At 37.1% G+C, this 22,334-nt stretch overlaps 3 protein-coding genes across 3 annotated transcripts; 2 read left to right on the top strand and 1 right to left on the bottom strand.

Annotated features, from left to right (window-relative positions):
• The first annotated feature begins 917 nt into the window (after positions 1–917).
• LOC126803562 (UPF0481 protein At3g47200-like) lies at positions 918–9,753 on the top strand. Its single transcript, XM_050531347.1, has 2 exons — positions 918–2,221; positions 9,264–9,753. Exons 1-2 carry the CDS (start codon positions 918–920, stop codon positions 9,751–9,753), a joined length of 1,794 nt encoding a protein of 597 aa, XP_050387304.1.
• Positions 9,754–13,857: 4,104 nt separating this feature from the next.
• On the bottom strand, positions 13,858–18,259 carry LOC126802876 (RNA-binding KH domain-containing protein PEPPER-like). Its single transcript, XM_050530583.1, has 10 exons — positions 18,055–18,259; positions 17,871–17,972; positions 17,336–17,557; positions 17,113–17,171; positions 16,920–17,017; positions 16,698–16,810; positions 16,474–16,536; positions 14,983–15,059; positions 14,450–14,520; positions 13,858–14,361 (listed from the first exon to the last, which is right to left on the bottom strand). Exons 1-9 carry the CDS (start codon positions 18,244–18,246, stop codon positions 14,517–14,519), a joined length of 930 nt encoding a protein of 309 aa, XP_050386540.1. The 5' UTR covers positions 18,247–18,259; the 3' UTR covers positions 13,858–14,361; positions 14,450–14,516.
• Positions 18,260–19,199: 940 nt separating this feature from the next.
• LOC126803563 (transcription termination factor MTEF18, mitochondrial) lies at positions 19,200–21,897 on the top strand. The gene is given in 5 exon segments (XM_050531348.1): positions 19,200–19,833; positions 19,836–20,299; positions 20,301–20,364; positions 20,367–21,401; positions 21,797–21,897. Coding segments are annotated over 4 exon segments (1,587 nt in total). The 3' UTR covers positions 20,792–21,401; positions 21,797–21,897.
• The last annotated feature ends 437 nt before the right edge of the window (positions 21,898–22,334 follow it).

Here is a 22,334-nt window from a genome sequence, read left to right on the forward strand (position 1 = left end):
AATTACATTTTCTTCTTTTGAAATCACAGTGATATTGTCATTTATAAAACTCAAGAAAGAGATAAGGATACAAACAACCTAGTTCACCGCCTAGAGGCTACGATCATAATGGAACTAAACAAAGAACCCAAGTTACCCATGAACTGATGATAAATTAGTCCCTGGAGAGGAACAAACTTTTTTCCAAAACCCTAGAGATAATGATTTTGACGGAGCTTATGAGTCTTATCCACAAAGTAAAATTAAACAAAAATAGCTTGGTTTCTTTGTCAGTTTTCCTCATCCTAGCTACAGGTAGTGTATAGCAATATATATCAATTCTTCTAAGCTTTCTTATAATACTAATATTTTATTAATTAATTACATTTTCTTCCACTTAATTAATACAAGCAAAATAGATAGGTAGCGGCGTAGCGCGCAGTTAAGTTTCCATCTTGATTTAAACCCAAGTAGTGCCCAACCTCTATGTTTTTTTTTGGCAATAGCTTCCAAAAACCAAAACTTAGGCTTGGCTTGATTTTGAGCTTGAGGTATTGGACCCCAAAAAAGTCGGGCTAAACCGAAAATTAGATGCATTGAAGGAATAAATGACAGGTTTATTATTTAAAACTGGCAAAAAAAATAGAGAGATGAACTCGTGGTCTCATTGCGAGGATAGTTCGCATTGCTGGGAAAGAAAGGGAAAAGTGGCTCTTCTCCTTTCACTGGATTTGTGTGTGTATATTCTTTTCTTTATGCATGTTCGTACTTCGTACAAGCAGCAGTGATTCACATTATTGACATATGTGGAGCCAGGAGATCGATGGTACCTAGCAGTAAACTTTTTCTTTTTAGGGATAGAAGCTGTAAGTTAATTGATAATTACTTCTACTAATTAATTATCTGTAAAGTAATATGTGACCTCATTAATTTCAGAGATGACTTCACCGTCTTCACAAATGAATGGAGCAAGTGTTCGGGTTGAGTGCACTGAACCAGAACCTGTCTTGGACGAGTGGTGCATCTACAGGGTTCCTAGCAAACTCCGGAATGTAAATAAAGCCTCATACACTCCTCAATTACTTTCGATCGGCCCTTTCCACTATGGCAGTCCAAATCTGAAGGATATGCAAAGCCATAAACAGAAATATTATGAGAAATTTCTCCTACGCTGTTCAAAGAATGAGGCTGAGCTGAAAGCGTTGGTCAACCAGCATCAGGACAGAATTCTTAGCTTTTATGCAGGTTACATCGAGTGTAGAGGCAACTTTATGGACATGATTCTAGTTGATGCTTGCTTCATCATTGAACTGTTTATTACAGACTCTGAAACAGAAAATCATCACATACTGAGGTCACCTTGGATGAGGAAAGCTGTAGTGACGGACTTGATACTGTTTGAAAATCAGATTCCTTATTATTTTCTTGAAAAGCTTTATGACTTTGCTGAGCCTCAGATTCACGTCCAGCTTGAACCTGCTCAGCTGCCTCAGCACCAGCCTGAACCTGCTCAGCATCAATTTCTTAAATATTCCTGCAACTTCTTTAAAGAATACTACAAGAAGGATAAAGCCCCTGGAGTAAACCCGAAACATTTCACTGATTTGGTAAGAGATTTTGTGTGTACAAAAGAGGTGAAAGTTAACTGTTTTAGTGATAATCAAAAAAGATGTAAATATGATGTGAGAAAGCTCAAGGCGGCAGGGGTAAAGTTTACACATCTTGCAGAACCCTTTGTCATAAAGGAATTGTCATCAACAAGGGTTAAGTTACCATCTCTTACAACCAAGGAGTTAAAGCTTACACGATTCTGGGCAACGTATGATGCAGAAAGCGTCATAAGAAACATTATGGCCTTAGAACAACTCATCTACCCAGAACAGGCTTACGTCTGCAGCTATTTTTTGTTACTTAGTCAACTTGTCAACACTGTGCAAGACATAGATTTGCTGATCAAAGATGGAGTGGTCGAGAACTTGCTAGGCAGCAACAAATCGGTGGAAAAGCTTATTAACTCACTCTGTGTGCATATTGTCGAGCACATTTCCTGCTATTTTAAAATATGTGACGATCTTAATGAGCACTATGAGACCAGTGTGTGCAATCGCCGAATGGCAAAGCTGAAACAAGTTTACTTCAAGGATCTTTGGACAGGCAGTGCAACTATACTTGGATTCGTTGTCCTAATTTTCTCAATTGTTGGTACCATCAATTCACTCACCTCTCATAGATCACCAAAAAGGTAAGTATAACTCAAGTGAGTGACGAACTGTAGACTCGAAAATGTAGCTCTAATTGTTGATTATTACGAACACCCGGTGGTTGGTAGTAATTTGAACTTGGTCTTCCTCCCCACAAGTTGAAACCAATTACCACTAGGCTATTATTGCAATTACAACAACTCATGCAAAAAATAATATATATATATGTTGGACGAGGAACGAAACAAGAATAATAACAACATAATGAAACAGAACGTAATCCTTTATTAATTGATAATAAGGACTATATATAGGCATTACATACGGAGTATCCCGATGAATCAGGAATATATATTACATAAAACATAATATACTTTAATAAGTAAACCTAAATAGGCTAATACACACAAAATAGTATAATAGTAATTCTCCCAAAACACTCCCCATTGTGTTGCATGGTGCACATAACGTTGTCTCGGTAAAAACCTTGTCAAACAAAATCAAAACCTCTTGGGTGAAAAAAAAGCTTGAACGAAGGGAAAAAAGAGCACAACACACCGTTTACATTTGATAACATCATATGAGGTAGACTCCCCATGATTAGTGCCATAATCATGGAGTACAAAGAACAACGTATACAACGTTCATTACATGCTTCTCAAAAGTAGTCTTGGGCTAATAATTAATCATTAATCATTAATCTCACCACATATCCTTAGATCATATATGTTATACATAGACAAATTTTGATCTTAGGAAACAAGATTGCATAACAACTCAGAACAAGAGTTTGCAATGAAAATCAGATTCTCGGGTAGAATGACCTTCACTCACTTAAACGCCATAACTTCATCGTCATAATAGGTATCAGTGAATTGTAAAATGTTCTGGAAAGTAGACACCCGTGGCTTTGTAATGACATAACGCTCACAACCTAATTCGACCGGAGCAGTTCACAGTGCTCTGTCGAAGTTGACTGACTTGAAAATTTCTGGACATAACTGTTATACTTTGCTAAAACGGCCATAACTCACTCAATACGATATCTATGAATAAATGGTTGGTGTCTCTAGAAAGTAGACACATAGACTTTTCCAACGGTACCAATTTCACCATATTTCATTGAGTGAGCTATCATGTATGTCTCGTTGAAGTTGACCTATGAAACTGGACAGATTCTGGTTTGTCACATTCAATGTGTCTTTCACAAATGAATGTGGGAATTGACCAATGAATGACTGATTTTGGTCCGAGACAGAACCGTACGCATCCTCTACACTGCCAGTGTCGACTGCTACACCAAGGCTTACGTTGATGTTGCTGGAGCTGCTGGCGGCGTTGGTGTGGATATGATTTGTGTTGGTTCACTAAGTGTAGAACTAAACCCATGTCAAATGAGCAATGCAAATCCAATGATGAAGCATAGGCGCATAGTTAATCACATCATAATAAAAGCAAAAGTGTCCCAACAATAATTACATATATGTATCTATAGCTCATAAAAACTCTTCAGCATCTTAACTTAGACGGAATAGAGAGTCTATAATTGGTTTCATATGAACACATATGGATATAAATTCTTGCAACTGATTGTACTATGTTCTTTCGAACGTCTCAATCTGACTGCATAAGCTCTACGTGGTCTGGTGGCATTTAATCAAGCAATTAAGATCATTCAGGCACTCTCATATCTATGTTAAGATTCCTTTACAGATATGCTATAACCACTATCATATGCTGTAAATCAGTTTTCATGGATACTACTATTGATCAAGTAGCGGAAAACAATTATGTCTATTACGAGAAAATATAACTCATCGTAGCCAATACTAGGATAATGAGACAATCTTTGCGCCATACGTCCTGCAAATATCGCATGACTTTATCTTTCTCATTACACTTATGAACAATGACTAACATAACATGTCTAGTTCATCTTGTATTGATTCTTTCCACTTCGGTGAAGTTGCTCAACGTTGATACTTTACAACGAAATAAGAGCATAAGCGAATACATCATCAATCATGGGAGATCAATCCATTAAACACGCGCGCACGCTTATACGATCAATTTGAGATATTTCTTTTGTTCTCGAACATCAACAAAAGGAGTCTGTAGCATCCCACAAAAACTTAGTTGATACACATATTTAGAGAATATCTCTTGATGATGGGCGGAATACTTGTGCCTACGCACCTCGTTTCTTTCTGGTTTGAATCTAGAGAATTTGATGGTCTCCCCCTCATCTAGGTAGGAGCCAAGACCGAAGCTATGACCCTTACTAGTTCATCTTTGTGTTTTCCGCCCTTGTTTTTTGATGCAATACCACGGGCGCCTACAACACCACAACGTATGATGGTGCCATCGCCGGCTTCCTTCCGATTGTTAAGGATGGTGCCAACGGTGCTAGGACCAAGTCATGTGAAATTCTCCCATATTCTAAGAGTTTCAACCTTACCGGCACATCACAACATTTATGTGCGATCTCGTCACTTTCGCAATATCGGTAAAGTCATTGAGCATCGAATCTTTGACTTTCTGGAGGTCAATAATATGTTACACTTTTGCTCACTTTGAGTAGTGCAGGATCTTAATGAGACATAGTGTCATACCATGTCAATTCCTAGCATGAAAACCGGAATGGAACATTCCATATCTCCCCCTAATGACGAGAAGTATGTCTCATCAAAGTGACCGTCTGCTAATATCGCAGGACAGAGATCCACAGTTGTAGATTGGAAATAGCGGACAAGTGTTGGTGATTCATAAATCATAACCAACCAAAATACTTAAGCATTTCATGTAGACCCATTGATATTACTACAAAATAGGCACATAAACAACTTAACCAAATAGACGTTAGTGAAAAGAATATTGGGATCGTATCCAGTAACCATCTGATACGCACTAAACGCTTGATAAGTTGTGGTAATGAAATAAATAAGTGTCGCTGCATGCAACATCATTACATATCCCCATGAAAAGATTGGCAGGTTAGTGCCCATAACCAAGGTTGAGCCTCTGCTGGATCGTACTGTGAATGAACATAACGAATTATATGTTCAACCACGATCCCAGTATACATACAAAGTGAGATCATCAAAGGTCTTGGAGGTGAACTCTCTAATGGTATCCAATCGCAAAAAATTAAAGAGGATGGAAGGGTGATGAACCCTTAGTATGATGATCATAGCTAAAAACTTAGCAAATGCAACATTCGATGTGGATAGTAAAGCGATGTGTGACAAACGCGTCGATGCTCTTAACCTATACCATAAAAATACTAAAAAATGTCTACATTTGGTTGGATAGGGTCTACTAATGTTACCTTAAATACTTTGTAAGAATGAAATATGCTCAATTAGAATCTTCACGTGAGAAGATTGACAATAAGGAGTCATTAATTAAGCAGGTTTGTCAAGAGGTAGTGCATGGGGGCCTACGGGGCAGATGTAGGGGATGCAGGGGATGCATGGCAGCCGCAGGGTTGCAGAGCCGTGCAAGGTAGATGCATGGTAGTTGTAGGGGCTGTTGCGGGCCAGGCAGCAGGATTGCATACAACCAATTTTTAGAATTTATGACAAAGATATTTCTTTCCATTCTCATCATAAGTGTTCAAATGAAAATTATTGGCATGTATGACCTTTAAAATTTAACAAAGCACGAAGATATAAACACAATCTCCGCACGAGATCCGTAAAACAACTACATGTGTCTAACTCAAAACAGAATGAAACTTTGGCGGGAAAATGCTTCAACAAAGAATGTTGGAAATATGCCGGAAAAACAACGAGAAAACTGTGTAACATCACCGGAAAACTCAGTAGAAAACCGGTGCCGCCGGAGACCGAAAATCAGCCGCTGCCGGCCAGAATCTGGCCGGTTAGGAGGACGGACTTCATATATGACAGGAATTGCCGGCAGGAACTGGGCAGTGCTGCAAGAAACGACAAAAATAGGCCAAAAGGCGGCCAAAACGGCCAGAAACGTCGAAAAAAAGTTTCGGAAACGTGCCGAAACGCATAGATCATAACAATGTCAAATTTTGACATTCTGAGGTTCGTTTTCCAAATGTTAAGTGTCAAATTCACAATGTAGTACTATTAGAGTCCTATGTAATCCAAAAACGGTCAATTTTTTTAAGAATCATAACGAGTTGTAAAGGTTGACCATTCATGCTAAGTGTAAGGTAAATAAAATTCTCAAAAAGATCGACTAGTAAACAAGAAATTGAGAAATTTTATTGAATGTCAATCTTTAATACGACATAAACAAGCTTCCAATAAGCTAAAGTCGAGTAAGAAACATGGCAATGCCAATGTTATACTTGAAAAATATTAAGTAGAAAACATAATCAAAATGGAGTGACTAATCAAAAATTCATAACAAGCAAATCTTGCGTATGAGATGGGGCGGAGCCTTAGCCTGTGGCTCAAAATTTGCTAACTTGAGAATGGAAGAATGTTACGTTTCCATCTCAAATGTTCCCTAAATAGATAGAGATACAGGTGCCAAAAAAAGGCATGTGTTTCTTAGATGTGAAGCATGCATCAAGGTCAACGTTGGTAAAACAACATCATAGACGTTTATTTAATCATGTTAAGTGTGTCCCAAAGAATTTTGGGATCTTTTGTCAGTAAATAGTGTTGCTTCAGAGTAGTGAATTTCAACTCAGATAAATGAGTACGTAGATATTTAGATAATCGTGTATAGACATGAGTTTAAGAGAACTCAAACATTCAAATAACAATCACGATGGCGGCGCATCCACAAGAAATGAAGGTTGTATAGGTTTCGAATAATTCCAACTATTCAAGTTTGTAATCGAAATTAGAAGGGTTGTGATGTATATGGTTACAAAATAATTGATGCATATCGGCTATTCTCATGATCGCACCCAAAACAGCGGTGCACTCAGGCGACCACAAAAAATCAATTTCTTCCTTTTTAATAATAACGTAACTCCTCCAAGACCGTCACACGAAAAACGTCAACCAAGACGGAAATCATATCCCTCTTTGGTCTCATCAGCGTTATAAGAAAGTCCAGAATAGAGACATGAAGAAGGCTAATAACGCCGATAATTTATATATATATATATATATATATTATCCCTCTTTTGAGGATACGATCGAAATCGCATGTAGATGACAAAAGTATTGTCCATCTCGACTTGAATGTCATCACCATAGTACGCCGAGGGATCACTTTTCCTATGCAAGCACGTGAAATGATGAATCGTTTTTAAGGCCATCAATAAAACCTTGTATAAGATAGTATAGTGGTTACTGGTTAGTAAAGGTTATCGTTATAGGCCAGGGATTGAGGGTACTCTGCAAAATTGAGCGTTAGTGAAAACGATTATCTACAATATTCACATATATGCAAGAGGGTGTTCGGAGTTGATTTGATTGGTGAACAAAAATAAATAAAACTTAAGTACTGCTGAAAACAGAATATAAAAAAGTGAACATGGATGTAAATATGAGAGAAACAATATATATGAATTTCTCTCCACCACTAGATACGCTTCAATCACCCCAAAACAATGTCAATAATTATAGATGAATGCACTCACAGTTAAACCAAGGGTCGTTAGGTCATTAATGTTGGATCATAATATCCTAAAACATGAAATTTAGTTGTTCTATGTGCTTAATTTAATTTAGACTAATTCATTTCCATATTTTGTAGAAAATCTTGACAAGAAGAGAAAAATGTGAAATTCCGGCAATTTTCCGAGCACCTCCATTAGGGCTTGATTAACCTTAATTATTTGAAGCATGATAGCATATCATATGTGTATGTTAGAGTTGTGAACTATAATCACTTAGAGATAACCATAGTTGGTTTGCATGATTTCTTTTATCTCCAAACTTTATGCACTTAGGGTAATGCATTTGATACTTAACCAGATTCACATGCATGACTTGAGTAGTTAAGTACCACACCCGAGAGGGGTTGCTTGTTACTAATAAAGGAGATTGTCTCTTGTCATGCCCAAGATGGATACAAAGAGAGAAATCGGCTAGTTAGAGTAGCATCATTCAATTTAGTAGCATCATTGTTCACAAGAGAAACTAGAGGTGGAAACCTTAAGTCCTAACTCTCATCAATTTCATTGCATCTAGTTTAGCATAGTATAATTTACATTTTAAGTAGTCAATTTAGTTTTTAGAAGTAACTTCACATCCGAAACAAATTTGAATCACTACACCATCTTGCATATATCCACTATGAATTTGGGTTCACTTGTGAGGCTTGATTTGTGACTTGTACATTTGCATATTCTTCTAGCATCCCTTAGGTTCTCTTAGCTAGAGAGGGTTTTCCAATCCCTTGGGTATGATATCCCCTACTCATAATCCCACTACACTATAACTTCACCCTTATACTTGAGGATGACCTTTGGTTCAACAAGTTTTTGGCGCCGTTACCGGGTTTTGGAGTAAAATCCAATTCCTAAATCGGTTTGCCTTCGGGGAAGCTAGAATTTTACTTGTCTTTATACATTTTTCTATTTTTCAAGTCTTTTCCTTGAAACGATCGATCGCTTGTGTTTGACGATTGATCTTCCCTACGTACAGAAATAAGTCCAAGTTAACGATTGATCGTTTATGTTTGACGATCGATCGTTTGCCCAGTTTCAATTTTATTTTCTAATTTTATGTTTCAACTTGTGTTCTTACCTTTACTTTGAATAGTTATAGGTGTTTATGGATCTCATTAGTCAATCAAGTAAATGACATCTATCTCCTCCAAGCACCCCAAGTGACGATCAAAATCTTATCGTTCCGGATAGTGAAGAGGAATATGCTAATCCCGATAAGACCATTACTCTTATTTATAGAAGGAGACCAAGGGTTGAGGTTTTTTTAGAAAATATGGTTGATGCACCAAGGCCATTGAAGGACTATACAGTTCCCACTTTCACAAATCATCCAAGTTGCATTGTCTTACCACCATGTGCTCATGTCTTCCATATCATGCCAATCACTTTGCAACTTATACCGACTTTTAATGGTGGTTTTGCCGGTGATCCATTCAAGTACATTAAGCTATTCAATGAAGTTTTCTCTACAGTCCAACTCAATGGTATGATGAAAACAATCTTAGGCTAAGACTTTTTCCTTTCTCATTAAAGGATAAGGCTAAGGATTGGTTGTACAAGATTCGGGTGGCGAGTATCACCTCATGGGATGAGATGAATGCCGCATTTCTCAAGAAGTACATTCCACCATCCAAGAGAAATGCATTAAGGAACTCCTTCATGATTTTCCAAGAGTTTCCATCGGAATTGTTTCATGAGTCTTGGGAGAGATTCAATTACATGGAACAAAATTGTCTTAATCATGATGTGAAGAAGTGGCTTTTGTTGAGCACCTTCTATAATGGATCAAGCCATAAGACTAAAAGAAGAATTGACAATGCTTATCAAAGGAGCTTCATGGAGAAGATTGATATTGAAGCGGAAATGATTCTTGACTCACTAGCCGAGACATCAAAACTCTATGATAATCAAAGTGATATGAGGCCGGTGAAGGAAGCCATTGTGATTTTGAATGATCAATAAAGAAGAGCTTATGAGATAGAGCAACCCAACACTCAAATGCAAATTGAGTTGAAGAGGATTGAAACCAACATGAACAAGAAGCTAGATTTGATTCTCAATGCTCAATGAAATAAAGAGCATCTTCAACCTATGGCAAGCAAGATGGTTGAGCAAGTTTGCTTAATTTGTGAAAGCGACCAACATGAGACAATGCTTTGTCCAAATGGAGGTGCATATCAAGTTAACATGGAGCAATGCAACCAAGTTGGTTTCCAACCCAAACCAAGAAATGATCCTTATAGCAACACTTACAATCCCGAATGGAGAAACCACCCTAATTTTGAGTGGAGAGGCAATCAAAACCGAGACTAAGGGTTTGTGAATCGTGAGCAAGGCCAAAGTTTCCAAAGGCCTAGTGGTGGCTATCACGGTGCAAGCTCCTCCAACTAGAACAACCAGTACCAAAGGGCTCCTTATCAACCTGAACCTCAAGCACAACCTATAGTTCCGCCTCAAGAGCCATTGTAATAATAATAAATTAATATTAATTTTAAGCTAAAATTATCTATCACTAGCAATGTGCCCCGCGCGATACAGCGGATTTCCTTCTCCCTGCGAATTTACACGCTAAATCAGGATCCCACGTTTTTAATTAAAGTGATATTATATCTCTAATATATTACCATATTACCCCTTCACATATTTTCTTTGCATCAAGGCAATATAAGAAGTTTAAATTTTTAGTGAAGTTGTTGATGCCAAAGTTTCACTTTCAGTTATAATAGTAGAAGGTTAAAAATTAATATGATATAATGGTTCTTTTATTTAACTATTACATGACATGATTTTAAGTGATTGAGATGTCTAGATAGCTTGACATGACAACTAAGATTAAGGTCACTAGGCCTAAGATTTTCTCAAACTGTTAAGTCCAACAATCATTGTCCAATAAGAAAACTTATGGAGATTAGTGTCAAGAAGTGCTAAATGATTTCCAAATATCATTTTATTATTATGTTTATTATATAATTTGCTCATCCAACTTCATCCAACATGTAACTGAATCCTGATAACAATCCCTATCTACATCTGCAGCTACTCAGAATAGCTAAAGATGATACAACCTCCCACAATTTGTTGAGATCTTTATTAAACGCCAAAGATATATGAAAGGTTCAGTGTTTCCCTTGAATCTGCCCAGATCCAAAACGTACACTGTTATACCTTCTTCTGTGTTCTTTATTGCAGTGAAGTCTTCAACGTCACCGCTAGATTGATATTCAATTTAATCCTGCATGCAACATAATCAAATTCTTAATCAGCTCCAAATCCCAGTTAAACAGCAAGCAGCTCATCGACAATTCAACACTTATATATGTGTCATGTGTGTGTCCTTAATTAATTGATATACAGATCCAAATGCAAGCAAACCTAACAATTATACAAGAAGATGTTGAAAATGTTCATATGATTGAACCTTTAATCGGCCTTGTAGGTTTCTGCTGATAGTCCATCTAGCGACGTCCCAGGAGTTGCAATCTGCAAAACAATCAAGACCACATCAAATACGAAAAATAAAATTATTAAAAAAAACCCTAATTATGACCCAAGGTACCGTATAGTACTCTCTTTTTTTCAAAGGTACGTACCTACGTACATACTTTACCAAAAAAATAAAAAAATAAAAATGAACAACGAAATGACAATTACATCCAGCTGCTTCTGCAGACTCCTTGGCCTCCTCTTGGGGCGGCGCAGCGGCTTTCTCCCGGTCATGATAAGAAGGTCCTTCTCAATCTCCTCTTTCGTCAATGTAAGCGATATTCCCATCATCGGCTGCTTTGGTGTTTTATTCTGACAACCTCTAGCCAATTTGACCCGACTCCGCTCCGGAAGTTTGTTTGGCTGCACCACTGGTGCACTGATCCTTTGAGCACCTGCATCCCCATTGGGATCACGTACTGCTTTGCGGGCCCTAAAGTTATAACTCTTGACATCCCCCTCTGCTTGTTTAGCCGCTAAAGCAGCAGCAACAACCGCATCAGAAGCATGAGAGTTAGGGTTTCCAGTCCCAACTTTGTCTACCACCATAGGAGGATCGTTTCTCTTCAAGTTGGGGAGCCGGAAGTAAACCTTTAAATCTTTCATCTTGACGGGCGGGTGTTCAATCAAGACATCATTCGGGTTGGTGAGCTTTTCCTCCATGGAGGTTTTCTCGGCAGGAAGCTTAGCTGCTGAGTCATGGTTGGGAAGTTGACTTTCGTTGCCTGACTGGTGAGAGTAACGTGAGCATTTTGCTTTCCATTTCACGTCCAATATGTCAGGGTTGCGGATTTGAGAATTCCATTTTTTGGGTGACACAACCGAGGAGGAGGCCATGGAAATGGAATTGTATCTGGAATTTAAGTTTAGGACAAGGGATGGATTAAAGGACCAGATACATCAGACAATTTGTTGTTGGTGGTTTTGGACTCTCTCTCTCTCTCTCTCTCTCTCTCTCTCTCTCTCTCTCTCTCTCTCTCTCAAACACACACAGAGAAAGAGAGTGATAAGCAGTGAATGCTATACTAGTGGATGACTCTGACATAAGCTACCGGAATTTTTTATAGTGTGAGAAAGGAGGATATGGGGACAGCATGGTGACAAAGAAGAAGAGGGGAGTTATGGTTCTTCTTTATCTGGAAAATGCAAAACCGCCATAGTTTCTGGTTTGAATTTTTTTTCGTTATGCCCAAATGCCCTTCCTATAGTTCCTACTGTTTGCCATGTTTGCCTGATTTTTTTAAATAAGAATATGCAAAGGTTTATCCAGTTTTTATCCCCCTCTCATTTTTTTACCTAGCGTTGGGTTTTATTATTGAATTTGCTTGGATATTTGTACTACCAACAAGTTAAAGAAATACTGAGATGACATTCGAAGCTAGCTAGCAAAAATACTTCAAATCACAATTGGTTTATAAGTAAAAATTTGCATCCTCTAGTGTTGTTTAAACCCTAAAATATACTACATATATGCGTGCACGTGTTTATTCGTTTATTTTTACGTACAGACATAACTTAATGTAGTGAACCGTTATTTTGAAAACAAATTCAGTGATAATTTATTAGCATGCATGCATGTCCACTTGTAGTTGTAATGTTCGTTAATATGTTCGTTATTAAGTCGTTGAGATCTAATTAGCTATACATTCGGTAATTTGATGATTAAGATTAATGTACTGATATACTGGACTAATTATGTGATGATTAAGATTAACATCAGTAAAGATAAATCCAGATTGATATTTTATACACCCAATTTAAACCCTAAAACAGCTTCATAATTTTTTTTAGTTGCAAGAGATCTCTCTTTTTTACTGACCTAGAGTAAAATTGCAATAGTATTTTTTTTTTCATTTTCAAATACATTTATTATAATTGAAAAATAATATTTTGATGAATTCAATCAAAAGTACAGTTGCCTTTGGATTCACTATACAGTGAATTTCACATCTTTCAAGATTAGGCATGTCAGTTAATTCATAATCTAGATAGTTTTGCATCAAAATATGCATGCAAAGCGAATTTGAAAATTCCATCTCCCAGCGATATTTGGGGTAGTTTTTTTAATGCATATTTCGTCATTTAATTTAATTTATTGCATAATACCAATTTCTTTTCTGTACATAAATTATAAATCAAACAAACAAAGGAAATGGATCTTCGTTTTCGTGTAATTTGGAAAGCTGTATTAAAGATGAAAACTTAGGGATACGAATGTTCGCTTCACTTCGAGAATTTATGTACTTTCCTTATATGGTGTATAGAAGTAGAAAACTCATGATGTGGTTGTTGGCCGGCTTGTTGCTTACTATTGTACCTTGTCAAATTATGTTGCTTTCCTTTTCATGGCTTTCCTAATCTGCCTCATGCATATATTGCATCAAATATCTAAAATGCCAATTTGAAAAAGGAAAATTAATATATTTAAATTTAGGACTATAATGTAAATAAAAAAAGAGTTAGGATTGGTAAGTTCAGTTCACCACAGGAATGTGAATCTTAAATATTTTGTAACACAACCAGTGATGAGTAATATTTCAAATGACAGTATATTCTCTCATTTCTAATACTGATGAAATTCATCCTAACCAAATTTGTGACTTGTGAGGGAGATGTTCCACCCGGGCCTCCCTATCAAATTTTATTTGCATTTCATATTCTATATCCTTGGTTTGATTGAAGCACACAGAGCCAACAATGCACATACTGGATCATTAATCGAATTGCAAACATAGAGACGAATTGCATTCAAATGCACTATTTATGTGAAAGATCAGTGTCATTTTTATTTTTGGACGACCTGGCAACGGGTTCATCCGTAATTTGTAGGGAGCATCTTGGGTGACTTTCTCAACTTGGCATGGACCATTCAATCTCTTGTTACAGATACAAGAATCCTACTAAAACTTGGCCAAATCGAAAAGCAGTCAATCATTTAACTAACACAGTGGTCGTTTAATTTCTATCAAACATACGACTACACTTGTTAAATGCATACTTCCGACTTCCGATGGTCAAATGCTTATCGATTTACATACTTACGGCTACCAATGGCTTATCGATTTTGGTGATTTTATGTCTCCTATTCTTGCATGAGAATTCAAAGAATCAGTAATCATATTTATAAATACATTAATGAAGCAAAAATTCAGAAGTTAAAAGGATCTGAATTTACTTTGTTGCCGAATGCCGAATGCCAAAATGGTGGTACAACATCTGAATATTCCGCTTAACCTTTCCTGTTACCTGGTGTTAGAGCATCTAATTAGCGTTGAACTGGGATGAATATATTGCACAAAAAATAATAATATTTAGGAGAAAGGAGATCCCATGCTAAATACACTTTTCATGATCATACGGCATAAACTTGCTTGCTTGATCACTTAAGTAAATCCAATCATTATTAATGAATAGCCAATCAAAAGGTCAAAAGATTTACTTGGTGAGATGGGTGTAACACCTATCCTGGGAAAATCCTTTCCAATTTTGTATCATCCAGTTATATTTTTAATAGCATCTGTGATACACTCAAAGCTTCTACCAGTTTGTACTTTGTACTTAAATGGTCCCACTCATGTTTATTCTATAAGTAAACATGTTGAAAGATTTTGCTTTGAAAATCAACTTGTGAGGATAAAAAAATGAGCCTACTCTTCCTAAATCATATTACTTGTTGCTAGTCCAAAAGCATCAATGAAGGAAAATTACGCTGTCTGTTGATCACCAGTTTGCTGTATCAGCTGAGAGTAAATGTATTCATCAACCCGCCGCTTGGCCAATGCCACCTGGTAAGCAACAAAATCTCATGAGAACCTTAATGTGCAGAAGATTCATATATTATAAAAAGAAGGCAAGCACAATATGCTTGTTTTGAGAAATGCGATTTGAAATTTTGAAGATGCTAATTTATGTCAACTTCAGAAATAGCTGTGCTTCGTAATGTAGTTCTAATAATTTTCAAATGATATGTTCAAAGTTCTATTAATATGTTCAAAGTTAAAGGATTAAATAACATACATTAGTACATAACCATCTATTCTGAATATATATTCCAGAACACCAATCAACTACAAAACCAAACTACAATGCAAGGACTCTAATCTGAACAACTTAGAGTAGCTCCAACAAACTACCTATTCATGTTCCTGAACAATTTATGGAAGATTTCGAGAAAACAGTGCTTCATTGAACTTACACATGACTACTTCAAGACTAAACTTTGTCCCCTATATTTTATGGGAAGAGTGGCTCCTTATTTTATTATATAAATTTAAAGTTCTGTTTGGAGTTTTCTATAATTGTTTTAGAGTATATGCGATCTATTCAACAATTCCCTACTTGCTAGTATTGAGAGCAATGGTCTAAATCACGGTTATCGGCATCGTATCGGTTTTGTAAAATAAGGATATAACGGAAATATATCGAGATATATCGGATTATATCAGATTTATCGTTTTTGTTAATTTTTAATTAAATTTAATATATTTATAAACATATACATCAAAATATACCAAATAAACTTGAGAAATTAAAACTTATAGAAGTAAATGTACTAAATAAACTTCATAAAATAAATATTTGATTGTTTTGACAATTAAAATATATAAATAGTATTAATTAAAAAAAATAGAGTTGATCATTCATCATAAACTCTCTCGTCATCGAATGTTATCAACGAAATTTTCATTTTCTTTAAATTATATTTTCAAACAGACGTGGTTTTAAAAAAAATAAAATAAAAAAACACCGATATATCGGGTCAAACTCGGTTTGATTCGATATATAGTCATTTGACTTGATTTTTCGGGTTAACCGATATAATAGACCGATAAGCAACTTATCGTATCGTTTTCTTAATATCGGGGATATATCGAGGATATATCGGGATATTTAGAACATTGATTGAGAGTATTACTTGTGTGGTCACTTAATAACTGGGCCAGCTACAGTAGTTTTTAGTCAAGTTCCACAAACATCTTTTGGTGCATCAATTGAGATGTCCATGGAACAGTTGCACTTAAAAAGTAACTATGTTCATCATCTTAAATCTAGCCTTAAATGTTTATACTACCAATTGTGCGTGCAGGCGTGCTATTTTTTTTTTTGCTGCAATTGACAGTCAGATCACTTGAATGAACAAAGATAATTATAGATATATTTTTCTCAAAAAAAAAAAGAATAAGATAAAGATAGATATACCTGCTGGGCATTACCACAAAATTGAATTTGCCTATGCTTTTGTTCACCTTTCCCACCATAAACCTACAAAATATGTACACCCACCCTATTTGAAATAAACAGTGATACATTCACAGGGAAACCGGAGGAGCGAGAGGTACAGTGCGAATTATGTCATATACTTGTTGCAAGATGTGATTACCTTAAACCATATTATAATTAGTGGATTTTAAAGGATAAGGTACCTTGATCATTGCGCCAGACTCACTTCTAATCCTTGAAATGTTGGAGCCACTTCTACCGATCAACCCACCAACCATTGTTTCCGATATTGTCATCTCAAAAGTAATATATTCAGCTGCAAGATTGGTTGTCCTAAATATAAGAAACAAATTAAAACTTGATAGAGCTGCATAATGTGGCCTTTGTAATGTTAAGTTTTTCTTATATGGATAAGACTGAATAACCTGAAGCTGGGTCCATGTATGCTTGAACTTGAGGTAGCCGGATAGCTATATAGTTATAGCCCGGGCTGATAGAAATCACTTGCTGACGCGGGTTTTCTCTAAGGAGAGAAGATATTAAGTATGTTGCCAAAATGACTTGAGATGTAAACATCAACAATAGCATGGACACTATGTAAAGCCAAAAGAGTGTAACCTTAGCTGACAACCAATCTCTTCCAAACCTTTCTGAACAGCAGGTATGTCACCTGATATCTGAATTTCACAAGAACGCCCATCATCAGCAATTTTGATAGCTAACATTATATTAGAAACAGAGCCAACTACAGGTTGAGCTAGAAATAATATGGCAGTCAATAATGGTACTAGGAAAGAGGAGACGGAGCTATCGTCCTTGTAGTTTCAAAAAACAAACTGACCTGTACCACTCGATCAGACTCACAGGCAGACGCACACAAAGGCAACTGACTCGGAGCAAGGATTGCGATTGCGGCCCCAGAGGAGTTCCTCAATTTCTCAATATTCTGACCAGACATCCCAATCAAAGAACCTGCTTGAGAACCAGCAATCAAAAGTCTTATCGTATTTGCCACCACATGTCCTGCACCAATTATCCCCGCCTCACTGCCATTCCCATCATCCTATCAACAACATACATTCAAGAATCAATCATCTCATCAGTATATTACCATATAACACAAACTCAAAGAAGCACTAGATTCATTTAGACAACTCCCTAAACAAAATGCACCATAGTTCTAGCATTTAGAACTTGTCACGAAACACGACAACCTCTAACTAACTAACCTTCCTTATTTCTTATTCCAATAAGTTGTTTGCAGCTTCTCTACCGCATAATCATTCATCTTTCAATACAAAAACTGCGAAAACCGTATTGGAGTTCAAAAATACTAACAGGCAACACTAAAATCGAAGCAGAAGATAGCTCATCACCTTCAGAATCAAGTTAGTTATTAGTTTTAGCGCATTCTCGGCATCAGTAGTTTCGTCATCACTATCCTTTGAGCTTATTATAATCACTCTCTCCTCATTTCTCTACAACAACAACAACAGAAAATCACCATTTTTTCTGCATTGAAATAAGAAAGGTGTGAATATAACAGAGGGCGATACTCACGGCGATGGCGTCGGCGATCTTGATGGTGGCTTTGGAGTCTTCACGAATCTTCTGAATGCGGCAGCCTTCCTTGCCGATGACCTTGCCGATCCGTCTGGACGGGACGACGACTCGGAAGGTGACGTCTTGGGCATTGGCCCGGCGCTTTGGGGCGGAGTCCGGGGGTTCCGGCTCGTCGCGGCGGCGCTTCATGGCGGGGAGGTGGGCGGGTAGTTCTGGCATTTGGATTTGTTGAGTATATGGGAATTTGGTTGTTAAATTGCGCCATTTAGCTTCGATAAGTCGTAAAAAGGAAATAAGGTAAGAATTGATTTCCATTGATTTCTACTTTCTAGAGGTAAAAACTCTTTAGAAACTCTTTGGGGTGTTAGAAGCTGAATTATTTATATAATTATATTTATGAGCTTGTTATGAGGATAAAATTTATAGAAGTCATCAAGAGTTTCATGCTTGTATATTTTTATTGAATTACAGTGAGAAAGTTCCATTTTGAGTTTTGAAATTTCAAAAAGTTGAAATCAAATTGAGTCTATTGATCCGATAAACACATGGTAAAATGATTATTCAGTCGTTGAAATATTATAGTAGTCATAGTAGTGATAGTACTAATGATTACAAATTTTACAATAATGTGAATGTTATGAATAACAAATTTACCATCTTCAATCTTTCTTAGTTGAGGTTGGATAACAAACACCAAAACCAGGTGGACGCCTCTAATCCACTACTGCCATACCAAATTTTGAAACTTTTCTAAATTGTTGGCCAGACTTAACCAAAAAACTTAAGAGAAAATGACATTTTGTGGCGAGTTAAAAAGAAAATTGAATTTTTTTTTATCAATCCAAGTCTGACCTGAATTAGATAAAGTTATGTTTGATTAAATTTTACACCAAGTAAATGATTGAACATCAAATATCCAGCTCACGTTCGCTCAACTTAGTGTCCAGTTAGGTTTCCGCTTAATCAAATTACCGGAGTGGTATGACACATTTGACGTATTTTATTGTCTTTTCATATTTGTTGAGTTTCATTTTCGGGTTTATCTACTAAATTGACTGTGTTTGATTTTGATACTTTCTACGTGTATATATTTTGTAGTAATTTGTTTTTTTCTCACTGAGTTTCTTTTTCAATTTTACCTTATGTTTGACCATTTATGCGCACTATGTTTACTGAATTACTGCCGTGAAAACCCAATCTTTAGGGGGAACCATGACCCTCCCAAAACCACCCTCCTCTCCCACCACTTCTCCACTGCCGCCAAAACCACCGCAACCACCGCCCTCCCAAGACTCCCCAACGTCCCCTCCAAGTACAAATCTGAAGCCCTCAGCCAAGCCCAGCTAGTCCTCACCGACTACCTCCACACCACTCGGTCCCTCCCCTACACTTTGGCCAAGCACATCAGCAAACACTCCCTCTTCACCCTCCCCAATCTCGTCAAGCACATCCCTTACTCCCGCCCCAACTTCTCCCGAAGCTTCCAGCACTTCCTCAGGTACCACCCCATCAACGAATTCGAGTTTTTCTTTGAAAGCATAGGGATACACCACACTCTACTTCCACATTTCTTGCCCACCAATAAGTTCTTCCTTTCGGAAGACGAGGCTGTTATGAATGCTGCTTGTGTGCTTACTGGCTTCGGGTTTCCGTGGAATTTGTTGGGGAAGTTGTACAGGGAGGAGCATTGTGTTTTTGAGCAGAGTTGTGGGGAGTTGAAATGTAGGCTTAGTGAGTTTAAGGAGTTTGGTTGGGGGAATCTTTCGGTTGTGGGGATTTCTTGGCTTTTTCGATGCTGTTGCGTGTCGACGGGGAGTTGAGTGGTGAGGTTGTGGCGTTGTTGGGTGATTTGAAGAGGGTTTTTGTGGAGTTTGATATTGCGAGTTGTGTGGAGGGAAATGTGGATACTTGGTATGAGGTTTGTAGGATGGTGAGGGTGTTTTATGATTTGGGTGTCGAAAATTGGAAGTTGGGAGAGATGTTGTGTAGGAAGAAAGATGCATTTCTTTGTTACTCGGAAGAGGTGTTAGTTGAGAAAGTTGTTTACTTCTGTAGATTAGGTGTTAGGAAGGAGGATGTTGGTTGATTTCTTCTTGAAAGAATAGAAGTTTTGAGTCTTGATTTGGAAATCCCGGTGGTATCGACTTTGGGACGGTTGAGACGTTTAGGATTGGATGAGAATGAGTTGAAGGAAGTGAGTGGGAAGTATCCAAATGTGATGGGGAGAAATAGAATGGTTAATGCTACCTCATTTGATGAGGGCTATGGATCTTCATGAGTGGTTCTTTACTAGGATTAAGAATGAATATGAATTGGTAGTTATGTACTCAATGATACTGATGAAGATCACATGAAGAAAGAATTTAGTTGCGGATTGGAGCAGTTCCTATCTTGTAAAGCTCATGTTCATGAAATGAAGAAATTGAATTTTATGCATAGCATTGGGTTTGGGGAGAATCCTTTGACTCTGAAGGTCTTGTCATGCATACGTGGCAGGAGTGATGAGTTACAAAAGCGATTCGGTATCCTTCTTATTACGGGGCTTAAATTCTCACAGGTTTGTTTGATTATAACCAAAGGGCCACATATCCTGAATCAGAACCCAGAGTATCTTGAGGAGAAAGTAAAATTTCTTTGTGGTGAGATGAATTCGTCGAAGGAGTACCTTAATATTTTTCCAGCATTTTTGTGTTTTGATTTGGATAATCTGATTAAGCCTAGATACAGATTTTAGCCATGAAAATCCATAGTAAACAAACCCAAGGAGTGCGTCGAAGGAGTACACTTATTCAAAGTAAGTTCTGATTTGAGCTTTGTATACAAGTTATAATAGCAAAATGATTCTTCATACTGGCCTTTTCTATCTAGAAATGCTCTCTCTTTTGTGTACGTGTGTATTGCATGGTTTGTTTATCAAAAACAATGTTCTGCATGCTCAATTTAATTCTTGCTTCATGTTAATGAGAGGTAGGTTCATTTGGTGTGACATTTAAAACTTTAAAAGTGATGTTGTATATTATCGTAGTGAAATATCATTTGTTGATTTTGTTCGACAGGCAGAGTTCTTTATGCAGTGCAAATATTACAAAAGGGTTTTCTTATTATGTTTACATTACTTCTTTGTTTTGATACTCATGTTTTCAATCTGGCAATGTATTCTCTGTACCAGCCAATAGTTGAAGAGTGATCGGCTGGAGCTTTTCTTGAACATTTTTCTGTCACTATCAGTGGAACAGAGTTACTTTGCCTGAGATCAGCCTCAATGTTAGTGTTTCAAGCTAGCGCCAGATGTACCGAGAAGCACGCTCTTGTAGCTGTGTAACCTTATGGCTGTCACGACCAAGGTCCTTGCTCAACTTTTTCTTTATATTAGACTGCTCTTCTTGTTCATTACTTATGCTTGCACAGCTTGGTTATTTGGAAGTGTAGTTCCTTGTTATTTTTTCTGGCACATAACTGAGTATATTAAACCAAAGAGGGGAGGGCAATGACCAGTACAACCAAGGCCAGTCTTTGGTCACTATCAGTCATGCAGTATTGGAAATTTGGAGTGCCTTACTTTTGGGAATTACTAGACATTCTGCTTGAACACAAGGAACAAGAACTAGAACTAGAACTGTTGTTATTTCTTTGTGGGGTTTTTTTGAAAGAAATCAAAATTGATAATATATAGTGTGGAACATCAATAAATTATACTCTCAGCAGTGACAAATAATTGTACTCAATGGAATTGAACCAGGCGGAAATTCAGCCTACTTTGCTCCCCAGAAGATTCTGTCTCAGAGAACACTGAGCCCTTTCATGACCGGCACGTCTCTGGAGAAATTCATGAGTGTCCTATTGTATCGTGAATTCATGATAGGTCTGCTGTAAACAAGTTGCAGATGGCTAACATCACTGAAGAAGGTATAACAGTCTCGAAGCCCTACTCCTACTGGAGGTGCTCAAGGATCATGCATGGTAACTGGATAACTTCCTTTTCTTTAACATCAGAACAAGAACCAGATAATCGTGTTATGAACCCTAATTTGAATATGTTTTATATTCCTGCCCCAACTCCTGCAAGTTGCAACTCAGAAATATTTACTTTTGATTTTCTGAGATCAAATCACTGTGTGCTAATAAATAATAATATATATCTTGAAAACAATTTGAACAGTCATGCATGCCTTGTTACCTCTCTTGCAGTTGATTTCTGTGCTTTGAGGCATCGGTCGTGAAACATTTCGTGAAGGTACAACAATGAAAATGGTAGTTTGCGGTTCAAAACATTCAAA

This window comes from Argentina anserina, chromosome 7 (assembly GCF_933775445.1).
Source record: "Argentina anserina chromosome 7, drPotAnse1.1, whole genome shotgun sequence".
NCBI classification, from domain to species: domain Eukaryota; kingdom Viridiplantae; phylum Streptophyta; class Magnoliopsida; order Rosales; family Rosaceae; genus Argentina; species Argentina anserina.

Bases quoted from the DNA above. Each gene is read 5' to 3' on its own strand.
- LOC126803562 (XM_050531347.1), top strand. From the start codon at position 918: ATGACTTCACCGTCTTCACAAATGAATGGAGCAAGTGTTCGGGTTGAG. The intron at 2,222-9,263 runs GTAAGTATAACT...TTTTCTCTACAG, and splicing joins TCTCATAGATCACCAAAAAG to TCCAACTCAATGGTATGATG.
- LOC126802876 (XM_050530583.1), bottom strand. From the start codon at position 18,246: ATGAAGCGCCGCCGCGACGAGCCGGAACCCCCGGACTCCGCCCCAAAG. The intron at 16,811-16,919 runs GTTATTCAGTCT...CCAATCTTGCAG, and splicing joins ATACATGGACCCAGCTTCAG to CTGAATATATTACTTTTGAG. The intron at 15,060-16,473 runs GTATATCTATCT...GTTGCTTACCAG, and splicing joins TTTGTGGTAATGCCCAGCAG to GTGGCATTGGCCAAGCGGCG.